The sequence below is a fragment of the Ranitomeya variabilis genome, chromosome 2, assembly GCF_051348905.1.
Source record: "Ranitomeya variabilis isolate aRanVar5 chromosome 2, aRanVar5.hap1, whole genome shotgun sequence".
Lineage (NCBI taxonomy): Eukaryota > Metazoa > Chordata > Amphibia > Anura > Dendrobatidae > Ranitomeya > Ranitomeya variabilis.
Window position 1 is genome coordinate 645685041 of NC_135233.1, and position 13282 is coordinate 645698322.

Here is a 13282-nt window from a genome sequence, read left to right on the forward strand (position 1 = left end):
CCATTACCACACACAATCCCGCCCCCACCACACATAATCCCGCCCCTCCACCACATCACCACACAATCCCGCCACCCCACCACATTACTACACATAATCCCGCCCCTTACCACATTACCACACACAATCCCACCCCCCCACCACATTGCCACACATAATCCCGCTCCCCACATTACCACGCATAATCCCGCCCCTCACATTACTACAGATAATCCCGCCCCCACCACATTACCACACATAATCCTGCCCACATTACCACACATAATCCCGCCCCCCCACCACATCACCACATACAATCCCGCCCCAACACATAACCACACATAATCCCGTCCCCCACCCCATTACTACACATAATCCCACTCCCCCACATCACCACACATAATCCCTCCCCCCACCCCATTACCACACATAATCCCCGCTCCCCACATTACCACGCATAATCCCGCCCCCCCACCCCATTACCACACATAATCCTGCCCACATTACCACACATAATCCCGCCCCCACCACATCACCACATACAATCCCGCCCCAACACATAACCACACATAATTCCGTCCCCCACCCCATTACCACACATAATCCCACTCCCCCACCACATCACCACACATAATCCCGCGCCAACATATCACCACACATAATCCCGCCCCCCACCCCATTACCACACATAATTCCGTCCCCCACCCCATTACCACACATAATCCCACCCCCCCACCACATCACCACACATAATCCCGCGCCAACATATCACCACACATAATCCCGCCCCCCACCCCATTACCACACATAATCCCACCCCCCCACCACGTAATCCCGCCCCCCACCACATCACCACACACAATCCTGCCCACATTACCACACATAATCCCGCCCCCCACCGCATCACCACATACAATCCCGCCTCAACACATAACCACACATAATCCCACCCCCCCACCACATCACCACACATAATCCCGCGCCAACATATCACCATACATAATCCCGCCCCCCACCCCATTACCAAACATAATCCCACCCCCCCACCACCACACATAATCCCGCCCCCCTACCACATCACCACACATAATCCCGCCCCCCTACCACATCACCACACATAATCCCGCCCCCAACGCATCACCACACTATTGTTATTAACTTCATTTTAAGTTAATTTACCACCTGCGTAAGCGCTATTGAATGTTGTCATTATTTACTTTAGTTTAATCACTTGCAGCGTTAATTAGATAGCAATGAGCGTGCCGAGCGTTAGCTGGCTGGAAACCTCTAGTAAATAAATAAATAAATCCATGCATTATCTGTTTATTGTGAATGATGGCTTAGTCAGTACTTAAATAGCATTTTCTTTAATCATTCTGTCATTTTGGTCACTTGTCTTTTCATCTACAGTCTCAATTTCATGTAGTGACTAGGGACTGTGGGCGCCTACCCAATCCCTCAAACTAGGGGCGTCCTAGTCTATCCCTGTACTCCTGAAGGTGGAGACGCCAGGGTCACATGGGAAGATGGAGAGGGATAAATGAAAACTACAATCATACAAAACAGAGTCACAAATAGGGATGGATGGACTGCTGGAAGTTCGGGCTCTAGTACTTGACTCAAATTTTTGAGAAAGTTTGTTTCGGGTACCAGAACATTACCCGAATCCCCATTGGTAATAATGGAGTCCCGAAACTGAAAGAAAAGGAAAAAAATCTCTCTCTCAGAAGGAAGTCCATTTTCGACGTTCAGGCCCGAACAGTGACTATCTGGTACGAACGCTGAACATTTTTGTTCGGATTCGCCGATCTCTACTCACAAAACAACAGAGTGGAACACAGGGGAGGTATAGGAAGGTGAAATAAAATAGGAGAGGATGAGAACGAACAAGCAAATAACCCCACGCAACAATCTCAGATGTTCAGTGTTGGCCATATATAGCAGAGTGAGTGGCCAACATAAGCAGCTGAGACAATCCAGGTAGGAAAAATCCAGGACATCAACTGAACCAATAAACACTTGCAGTGCCAGCAAGTAAAAAAAGTGCACTGTTTAATAAGATGGCGTTCTAATCAGTGCAGGAGTTCATGAAACCAGACGCCGCAATCTTTTGGCCGCCTTTCTGTCGTGGTATCCTCGTGACAGTCCCATTTTGTGACCCACTTCCGGTCCACGGTCATTTTGCATTCCTCGGGCTGCTGGAATGCATGGTGATGGGTATGTTTTTCTGGTTCGTGGCCATCTTGCTTCATCTTAAAAGGGAATCCGTCAGCAGGTTTTTGCTATTTAATCTGAGGGTAACATGAGTTAAGTGCTGAGACAATGATTTCAGCAATGTGTCACTTATTAGGCTGTGTGTTGTTTCAATACAATGAGTGTTTTAACTGCATGCGAATATAACCACAGGGCTACAGCTAACATGCATCATGGTTCAACTCTGCACCTAGCACTGATAAGTAGCTTACTGTCAATACACAATGTACACAGAAAGTTGCTAGTCAGGACTGTTGGTGAGGTAGGCTAAGCTCCACTACATGTCACTTCTAAAAACTCTGATAGTTTACTGGGTGCAGCAGTTGTTACAAAGTAATACATAGCTGGAATCACAATATCTTTCCCTACATTATCTTTTCCTCATGAGGCAGCAAAAAAACTGGCAACAGATTCCCTTTAAACAGGCAGGTTTTCCCTACTTCTGGGGTACATTTATGTGCACTAATAGGCCATTGTAGAGAGGTTGGCATGATAACACTCCCTACGTGTGTGTTTACAAGCAGCCACTTTGGGTATGGCATCTCTGAACATTCCGTGCATCCTGTTGAACCCCATAATACAACATGGTAATGCAGTAACAAGGACGCTAAGCAGACACGTATCTCTTTCTCTGAGAAAGCAACATGTATCAGTAACTATTCATTATATTTGGGTTGCTCTCTTTTATAACCCCATGGCATTTTGGCTTGTTAATAAGCATATTAAATAAGCCTGATCACATGTTAGAGACTGGTTACGCATCACTAGAACTTAGCCAACATTGAGAAAGGGCAACATTTATGCAAATTAAGAATGACAGCCTCCGTAGCATAGATAACGTTTTCTATAAGATTTAGAGCCTTACAGGGAGATTATAAGTGTCTAGCCCTTTGAATGTGGAGTGATCGTGTCAGGGTTCAGAGAGGTGCCAGAAGACTGCAGTGTCTGAATTCCTGCAGTCCTGCACTGATTAGAAGAACCTCACCGTCATATTAAACAGTGCAGGTTTCAGCTAGCAGTCGGGGGTTAAACTGTTCAGTTGAGAGATGCTGGAGCTTTCCAGCATTGATGGTTTCAGCTGTTCAGTGTTGGCCACTCCACGCTCCTATATATACACTCGCCTCTGGCTATAGGGGATGCCAATGTTAGTTTCTTGCTGCCGGGCTCTGAAGCAGTTGGTTGTTTGAGAAGGTGTTTGAAAAGTTTATCTAAATACTGTTGCTTGGTTATTCGGTTGTGAGCATTTCCTCATTCTCTCCTATTTGCTTTTTTCCTTCCTTAACTCTCCTCTGTTCCATATTTGCATATGTGCATATTTGCGTGATTGGTATTTTCCTTTATCCCTGTACATATTCCCTTGTTAGTCTGGTTTGTGTATTTTCATATACTTTCCTGGGTGGGGGAGAGAACAGATTAAGGACTTTTTTGCTATCTTTTTGAGTGTATTTTAATGTTATAACTAAATAAAGGTTATCTAGCCGTATGTGCACACGATGCAGATTTAGTGCAGAATTGGTGCAGAACTGCAGCAGATTTTTCTGCTGCAGAAACGCTGCAGAACTGCACTGTGATTTACAGTACAATGTAAATCAATGGGAAAAAAAAAAAGCTGTGCACATGGTGCAGAAAAATCTGCGCAGAAACGCTGCAGATTTCAAAGAAGTGCACGTCGCTTCTTTTGTGCAGTTCTGCAGCGTTTCTGCTGCAGATTTTTCTGCACCATGTGCACAGCTTTTTTTTTCCCATTGATTTACATTGTACTGCACAGAAACTGCACAGAAACTGCATAGAATCTGCGCAGAAACTGCATAGAATCTGCATAGAATCTGCGCAGAAACTGCATAGAATCTGCATAGAATCTGCATAGAAACTGCACAGAAACTGCATAGAATCTGCGCAGAAACTGCATAGAAACTGCATAAAAACTGCATAGAAACTGCATAGAAACTGCACAGAAACTGCATCAAATCTGCAGATGCAGATTTAGTGCAGAAAATTCTGCACCACATTTCCTACGTGTGCACATAGCCTATGATTTAAAGAGGGGGTGAATTATTCTATTGCAGTCCACGTGTAGAACAGTCAATCTTTGCCAACTCGTCCTCACCGTTAGGCTAAGTGCACACGTTGCAGAATTGCAGCAGAAAATTTCGCGGCAATTCCGTAACTCTGCCGCGGGTATATCGCATGCAGAATTAGCTTGCAGTGTGCGAAGGACCTGGGATGACGTCACGGTCAAGTGACCGCGATGCCATCACAGGTCCTTCGCACACAGCATCCCGGGGAACGGAAGCTGCCACGTGCACCGCTGAAGACTCCGGGGGCCATCAGAAGGTGAGTATATCACTTTTTTATTTTAATTCTTTTTTTTTTTTTTACAATTATATGGTTCACAGGGCCTAGAGAAGTCTCCTCTCCTCCACCCTGGGTACCATCCGCACAGGATCTGCTTACTTACCGCATGGTGGGCATAGCCCCATGCGGGAAGTAAGCGGATCAATGCATTCCTATGTGTGCGGAATCCCCGTGATTCCGCAAATTAATGAACATGCTGTTTTATTTTCCAGAATGCGTTTCCACTCAGGAAAAAAAAGAAACATGTGCATACAAAATGCAGATTGCATTCTTTTAATAGGATGCTTAATGTGAGCAGTTTTTTTTCCCGCGTTTAAAAAAAAAAAAAAACGTGAAAAATCCGGAACGTGTGCACACAGCCTAAGTCTAGAAATTTGTCAGATTGTGGGAGCATCTCCTGTGTACATTGCCCACTTCAAGTAAACTTACAGATTTTCAATTAGTTTCAACTATGGGCTCTGTCAGGGCCACTTCAAAACTTTGGTCTTGTCCTGGAGAAGCCATTCTTTAATTGATTTGGAGATATGCTTAGGGTCATGCATTGACTGATATTTGGAATTGTTTATAAATTCCTCCAACTTGATTAAAGCCCCAGTTCTATCTGCCGAAAAACATCAAAGCCAAAGCATAATGCTGCCTCCACCATGCTTCACTGTGGGGGGTTTGGTGTTCTTTTGGGGTGATGCAGGGCCGGCGTCAGCACCCGGCGCACCCGGGCAAGTGCCGGGGCCCTGACAAGACAGGGGGGCCCACTCACGCAGTCATAGTCATAGATCCATCTGGCCGCTTTAACCCTTTCTACCCTTTCAATTTGCGCTGCCTTGCACAAGCATCTTCTCAGTCAGTGCAGGGCCAGGCACATAGGGGTTAAGGAAACAGCCAGCGTGACATTGTGGGCGGAGAGTTCTCCTGCTCTGCTCTCTTGGCTGGGTGCAGTGCTGAACTTATCAGGCACGGGCAGATTCTGGACTGGAGGAGCTCCTACCGGCGCCTGAGTGAGTGCCATGCTATCGTTGTATGTTCTGACAATCTGGGTGACCTGGGGCGGCCATGGGCTGGGCGGCTGCAGCTGACTATATATATATATATATATATATATATATATATATATACACACATATATACTACAGCAGCCGCCCAGCCCAGGCCCCCAGCACAGCCTGTATAGATACAGTGTATATAATATATATATACACAGGACAGGTGCTGGGGGCCTGGGCGACTATTGAAGTATATACACCGCACAGTACCTCTCCCCTGTATATATACACCGCACAGTACCTCTCCCCTGTATATATACACCGCACAGTACCTCTCCCCTGTATATATACACCGCACAGTACCTCTCCCCTGTATATATATACCGTGCACAGTACCTCTCCCCTCTATATATACACTGTACAGTACCACTCCTCCTGTCCTGTATATATACACCGCACAGTACCTCTCCCCTGTATATATACACCGCACAGTACCTCTCCCCTGTATATATACACCGCACAGTACCTCTCCCCTGTATATATACACCGCACAGTACCTCTCCCCTGTATATATATACCGTGCACAGTACCTCTCCCCTCTATATATACACTGTACAGTACCACTCCTCCTGTCCTGTATATATACACCGCACAGTACCTCTCCCCTGTATATATACACCGCACAGTACCTCTCCCCTGTATATATACACCGCACAGTACCTCTCCCCTGTATATATACACCGCACAGTACCTCTCCTCCTGTCCTGTATATATACACCGCACAGTACCTCTCCTCCTGTCCTGTATATATACACCGCACAGTACCTCTCCCCTGTATATATACACCGCACAGTACCTCTCCCCTGTATATATACACCGCACAGTACCTCTCCCCTGTATATATACACCGCACAGTACCTCTCCCCTGTATATATACACCGCACAGTACCTCTCCCCTGTATATATACACCGCACAGTACCTCTCCCCTGTATATATACACCGCACAGTACCTCTCCCCTGTATATATACACCGCACAGTACCTCTCCCCTGTATATATACACCGCACAGTACCTCTCCCCTGTATATATACACCGCACAGTACCTCTCCCCTGTATATATACACCGCACAGTACCTCTCCCCTGTATATATACACTGCACAGTACCACTCCTGTATATATACACTGTACAGTACCACTCCTCCTGTCCTGTATATATACACTGCAGAATTTACAATAGCTATCATTCATGCAAGAAGTGAAATCTGGCATTGTACTATACCTACCGTATATACTCGAGTATAAGCCGAGATTTTCAGCCCAAATTTTTGGGCTGAAAGTGCCCCCTCGGCTTATACTCGAGTCACGGTCGGCGGGTGAGGGGGAGAGGGCGCTGAGGCATACTCACCCAGTCCCGGCGCTCCTGGCGCTCCCCCTGCCCATCCCACTGTCTTCGGTGCAGCAGCCTCTTCCCCTGTTCAGCGGTCACGTGGGACCGCTCATTAGAGAAATGAATAGGCTGCTCCACCCCCCATAGGGGCGGAGCCGCATAATTCATTTCTCTAATCAGCGGTGCCGGTGACCGCTGAACAGGGGAAGAGGCTGCGGCACTGAAGACCAGCTGTCCGGGGGAAGGAGCAGGACGCCGGGAGCAGGTAAGTATGACATATTCACCTGTCCTCGTTCCACACGCCGGGCGTCGCGCCATCTTCCCGGCGTCTCTCCGCACTGACTGTGCAGGTCAGAGGGCGCGATGACGCATATAGTGTGCGCGCCGCCCTCTGCCTGATCAGTCAGTGCGGAGAGACGCCGGGAAGATGGCGCCGAGGAGCTGCAAGCAAGACAGGTGAGTATGTGTTTTATTATTTTATTGCAGCAGCAGCACAGCTATGGGGCAATAATGGACGGTGCAGAGCACTATATGGCACAGCTATGGGGCAACGGTGCAGAGCACTATATGGCACAGCTATGGGGCAACGGTGCAGAGCACTATATGGCACAGCTATGGGGCAACAGTGCAGAGCACTATATGGCACAGCTATGGGGCAACGGTGCAGAGCACTATATGGCACAGCTATGGGGCAACGGTGCAGAGCACTATATGGCACAGCTATGGGGCAACGGTGCAGAGCACTATATGGCACAGCTATGGGGCAACGGTGCAGAGCACTATATGGCACAGCTATGGGGCAACGGTGCAGAGCACTATATGGCACAGCTATGGGGCAACGGTGCAGAGCACTATATGGCACAGCTATGGGGCAACGGTGCAGAGCACTATATGGCACAGCTATGGGGCAACGGTGCAGAGCACTATATATATGGCACAGCTATGGGGCAACGGTGCAGAGCACTATATATATGGCACAGCTATGGGGCAACGGTGCAGAGCACTATATATATGGCACAGCTATGGGGCAACGGTGCAGAGCACTATATATATGGCACAGCTATGGGGCAACGGTGCAGAGCACTATATATATGGCACAGCTATGGGGCAACGGTGCAGAGCACTATATATATGGCACAGCTATGGGGCAACGGTGCAGAGCATTATATATATGGCACAGCTATGGGGCAACGGTGCAGAGCATTGTATATATGGCACAGCTTTATGTGGAGTATCTATGGGGCAACGGTGCAGAGCATTGTATATATGGCACAGCTTTATGTGGAGTATCTATGGGGCAACGGTGCAGAGCATTGTATATATGGCACAGCTTTATGTGGAGCATCTATGGGGCCATAATGAACGGTGCAGAGCATTATATGTGACACAGCTTTATGTGGAGCATCTATGGGGCCATAATGAACGGTATGGAGTATCTATTTTTAATTTTGAAATTCACCAGTACCTGCTGCATTTTCCACCCTAGGCTTATACTCGAGTCAATAAGTTTTCCCAGTTTTTTGTGGCAAAATTAGGGGGGTCGGCTTATACTCGGGTCGGCTTATACTCGAGTATATACGGTATATTTCTCTGCTGTATCTGGGCATCATGAATCGTGGTATGTGTTAAAGGGGGGGCCCACTGAGACTCTTTTGCCCGGGGCCCTCAAAAACCTGGAGCCGGCCCTGGGGTGATGTACAGTATTTACTTTGCACCCTTCTCTTGACTGAAAACATTCAGCAATGAGATCCCCTTGCTGTTGTTCCAAGCTGTTTACAGACTATGGCTTTTGCTATAAAATGCAACTTAGAAAATGTCAAGAAAATCCTACTAGAACAGCTAAACTTTATATGGGGTTAATCAAATCAGAATCACTTTAAATGATGGCAGCTGTGTTCTGGCTATTATTTACATGAGTTTATAAGTGACTGGCTAATTCTGAACACAGTCACATCCCCAATTATAAGCGGGTGTTCACACTTATGCAACCAGGTTATTTTACTTTTAGATTTGTACTGATTTATGGGTGTCCATAAGCATGGAGAATCTGATGAAATGATTCTTCTTGATATGATTTTTTATTTACATGACAAAAACTTGCCATTTTAAACAGGGATGTGTGGACTTTTTATATCCACCGTATGTCCTGCTTTTATAGGACAATGTGCTGCTGAAAATTATGATTTGTAAGCAACATATACTAACAGCAATGTTGACGAGATTAAATGATTGTCTACTTTAAACAAACCATTACCACAATAAAAAAAATGGAAAAGAAAATGTATGTGTAGCTTGTTAATTATTGTATTCATCATCATAAAAAAAGAATTCCATTCAAGCGGAGATGTCAATTCTAGAGGCTTTAGAAAAGTAAAAAAAAATACTTTCGTCAGTGTAGTGACTGGAATGTGTAACAGGCAAGAAAACTTGTCTCTGTATATTCAGACGACTTGTTAGTTATAAAAAGAAAATCACCATGAAACCCATGCTATTAAAACGTAACAGGAACTGAAAAAGCAAACCAAATGTAATGAATATGGCACAAAGCAGGCACAACAACCGGGTGATGGTGGACACTTATCATACTTACATCTCAAACCTCCAATGATGCTGTGTTGGAGGATTTAAAAAAATGAAAAAAATGAAAAAAAAAAAAAAAGTATTTAGTTGCTCGTATTTTTTTCAACCTATACACATGTTCAAAGCTTTGAAAACGGCATAAAACATTTTCAAGACCCCGTTTTACCTCCCCATTTCTGAATATAATTTTTAAACCACTGTTGGAGCAGATCTGTTTGTATGTCTGCAACTTGTCAGGAAGCATCAGAAAGCAAACTTTCCGTACAATTTCCCATACTACCCTTCAGTAAGAACAAAAATCGTAAAATACCATTTATTTCTATAATTCATTGTATTTCTGTTCATATAATGCCAAGCATGTGACAAAACAGTCCAGCTGTAAATCGTGTGCTAGACATAGAGAATGTAATGAGCAGCGTCAGAACACCTTACCTGCTGCCACTTTTGTTGTAGGAAGGTGTCTTTGACGTATAAGTATTTGTTCATCTGATCCAACACCCCTTGGTAGTAAACCATGGCGGAGTCGTAGTTACCCAAGAGGGCGTACTCTCGTGCTAGCTTCAAATTTTCACTTATCATGAGCAGACTCATCTTGACTGCAAACGTTAAAAAAAAATTAAGATTAGGCAAATGGATATTTTGTTTCATAATTTCCATAGCTGGATGGAGTAAAATACAAGATTGAATCTCTTAAAATACCACATACAAACAGATTAGTTTTGGGCCCCACCATCAGAAGAGAACATATTATGCCAGACACATTAAATATGAATTGGCCTGTAGGGTGTCATACCACATGTAATAAAGCGTTTTTTGTAGAAAAATAATTAAAGGGGACTTGACAGCTTTCCCAGGCCATGAAACCACCACCATGTACAGTATTTATTGCAATCTGCTTATCCTTCTTAATGAACCATTTTTATTGTCTTATTGATTGCGGCCTATGCATAAAAACAATCTTATAGCTACGGTTGCCATATGCCATTTACTGGGTGACTAATCATGGGGGTTTTTTTTCGCCAGACTAATCATCCCGCTACATGCACAGCTGATTCAACAGGACAATGCAACGTTCCCGGGACACAGGACGTGCGCTGGTGAAGCCGGCTTACTGCGCACTGTCACAGAGGCAAAGCTCTACAAAGAGCCAGTGGTGATTCGTAAAATATATCATTCACTCCCAAGGAGGCGTGATAGCATTATGAGTGGGATATAAAGTTTGGGGAAAACTAGCATATCACCAAAGTAAAAAAAAAAAAAAAAAAAAAAAAGTTTTATGGCATATGCAATAATCAATTAAAGAATAAAAAGGAATTGTTGGGAAGGTTATACATATAGCTTTTATTAGTGCATTTAAAAGTCTAAAAATCCCAAAACAATGTGATAGAAATTACCGTAATTAAAAATTAAAATTATTTCTCTTAGCATATACGCTGCTGCAAAATATAAAGGGAACACTAAAATCCCACATCCTATATATCACTGAATGAAATATTCCAGTTGTAAATCTTTATTCATTACATAGTGGAATGTGTTGAGAACAATAAAACCTAAAAATGATCAACGTAAATCACAACTAACATCCCACGGAGGTCTGGAGTTCGAATGATGCTCAAAATCAAAGTGGAAAATCTAATTACAGGCTGATGGAGCTTTAGTGGAAATGCCTCAAGACAAGGAAATGATGAACAGTAGTGTGTGTGGCCTCCACGTGCCTGTGTGACCTCCGTATAAAGCCTGAACATGCTCCTGATGAGGCGGCGGATGGTCTCTTGAGTGATCTCCTCCCAGACCTGGATTAAAGCATCCGCCAACTCCTGGACAGTCTGAGGTGCAACATGGTGTTGGTGGATGGAACGAGACATGTTGTCCCAGATGTGCTCGATTGGATTCAGGTCGGGGGAACAGGCGGGCCAGTCCTTATAATCAATGCCTTCATCATGCAGGAACTGCTGACACACTCCAGCCACATGAGGTCTGGCATTGTCCTGCATCAGAAGGAACACATGGCCCACTACACCAGCATATGGTCTCACAAGGGGACTGAGGATCTCCTCTCGGTACCTAATGGCAGTCAGGCTACCTCTGGCGAGCACATGGAGGGCTGTGCGGCCCTCCAAAGAAATGTCTCCCCACACCATTACTAATCCACTGCCAATCCGCTCATGCTGGAGGATGTTGAAGGCAGAAGAATATTCTCCACGGCGTCTCCAGACCCTGTCATATGTGCTCAGTGTTAACCTGCACTCTTCACAGATAAAACTACTAAAATTCTTAAAAACAATTAGGATGCTATCCACTTAGGATTATTTCCTTTTTTTAAATCTGAGAATAGCATTAGACATGAAAACTGCATATATCAATCGCAGCAATAAGGAAATCCTACCTTTTAACAGACCTGATTATTTTAAGATCATAAATCAGGACATTTCCTTACGCAGGGAGGCTCAGGGTATGTGTCCACGGGCCGTATTACATCCGGAATAGCTGCGGATTGAACGCTGCGTAGAGCCGCAGCGTTCAATCCGCAGCGTCCAGATGTTACAGCATAGTGGAGGGGATTTTATGAAATCCCGTCTCCACTATGCGTGCGAACACGCACCCGGCGGCCCTGCATTTCCGGACATGTGGCGCGTCTTTTTAGAACGCAGCATGTCCGTTTACCTTGCTGCGACGCCGCAAGGTAAAACACAGGGCCCTATGTGTGGGGTGCGATGATTCCAGATGTGTGCAATGATCACATCCGGCATCATCGCGTCTACAGAAGGGGCGGCGCTTTGGGCGGAGCGAGTTTTCCGCTCTGTCCAAAGCGCCGGCCATCCTGAACGTGGACACATACCCTTAGGGAAGATGTCACATTTGGGGTTTTTTCCCCCCAAGCTCTTCACATAGTAAACCTGCAGTAAACGGTATGAACTAATAAAAATGGTTGACAGCAGGTCTCCCAATAGGTTAACAATAGTGATGAGCGAATATATTCGTTACTCGAGATTTCTCGAGCACGCTAGGGGGTCCTTCGAGTATTTTTTAGTGCTCGGAGTTTTAGTTTTTAGCGCCGCAGCTGAATGATTTACATCTGTTAGCCAGCATAAGTACATGTGGGGATTTTCTTGCAACCAGGCAACCCCCACATGTACTTATGCTGGCTAACAGATGTAAATCATTCAGCTGCGGCGCTAAAAACTAAATCTCCGAGCACTAAAAAATACTCGGAGAACCCCCGAGCATGCTCGAGAAATCTCGAGTAACGAGTATATTCGCTCATCACTAGTTAACAAATGTGACTTATCACAAACCTGCTGAGCAGCAACTTGTTAACATAGAACACTAAGGCTACTTTCACACTAGCGTTAACTGCATTACGTCTCAAAACGTCTTTTTTTCGAAAAAACGCATCCAGCAAAAGTTTTTGCTGGATGCGTTTTTTCCCCATAGACTTGTATTGGCGACGTATTGCGACGGATTGACATACGTCGTGTACGTTTTACGACGGATGCGTCGAAATTTGGCGATACGTCGTCAGCAAAAAACGTTGCTTGTAGCGTTTTTTGTCTCCGCCTAAAAAACACGTGTCGCGACGCATCCTGCGGCATGCGTCGTTGGCTACAATGGAAGCCTATGAGCGACGGATGCGTCGGGACACGTCGTACGACGCAATGCAGCGCTGCAATACGTTTTTTTACACTGAGCATGCTCAGAAGCTGGATTTTGTTGCCAATTGGCCAGACACCCCCAAATCTATATAA

General features: G+C 45.3%; 1 protein-coding gene across 3 annotated transcripts in view; it reads right to left on the reverse strand.

Moving 5' to 3' along the window:
* KATNA1 (katanin catalytic subunit A1) overlaps positions 1-13282 on the reverse strand; it is a 144330-nt gene that overhangs the window by 99596 nt on the left and 31452 nt on the right. For 2 of the 3 annotated variants that reach the window (XM_077289148.1, XM_077289149.1), the window contains exon 2: positions 9969-10132. In XM_077289148.1, coding sequence (XP_077145263.1) covers positions 9969-10127 — 159 coding nt within the window. In that variant the 5' untranslated portion in view covers positions 10128-10132. Of the gene's footprint in view, positions 1-9546; positions 9570-9968; positions 10133-13282 lie in introns of those variants that run through there. The other variant, XM_077289150.1, reaches the window with a different exon arrangement.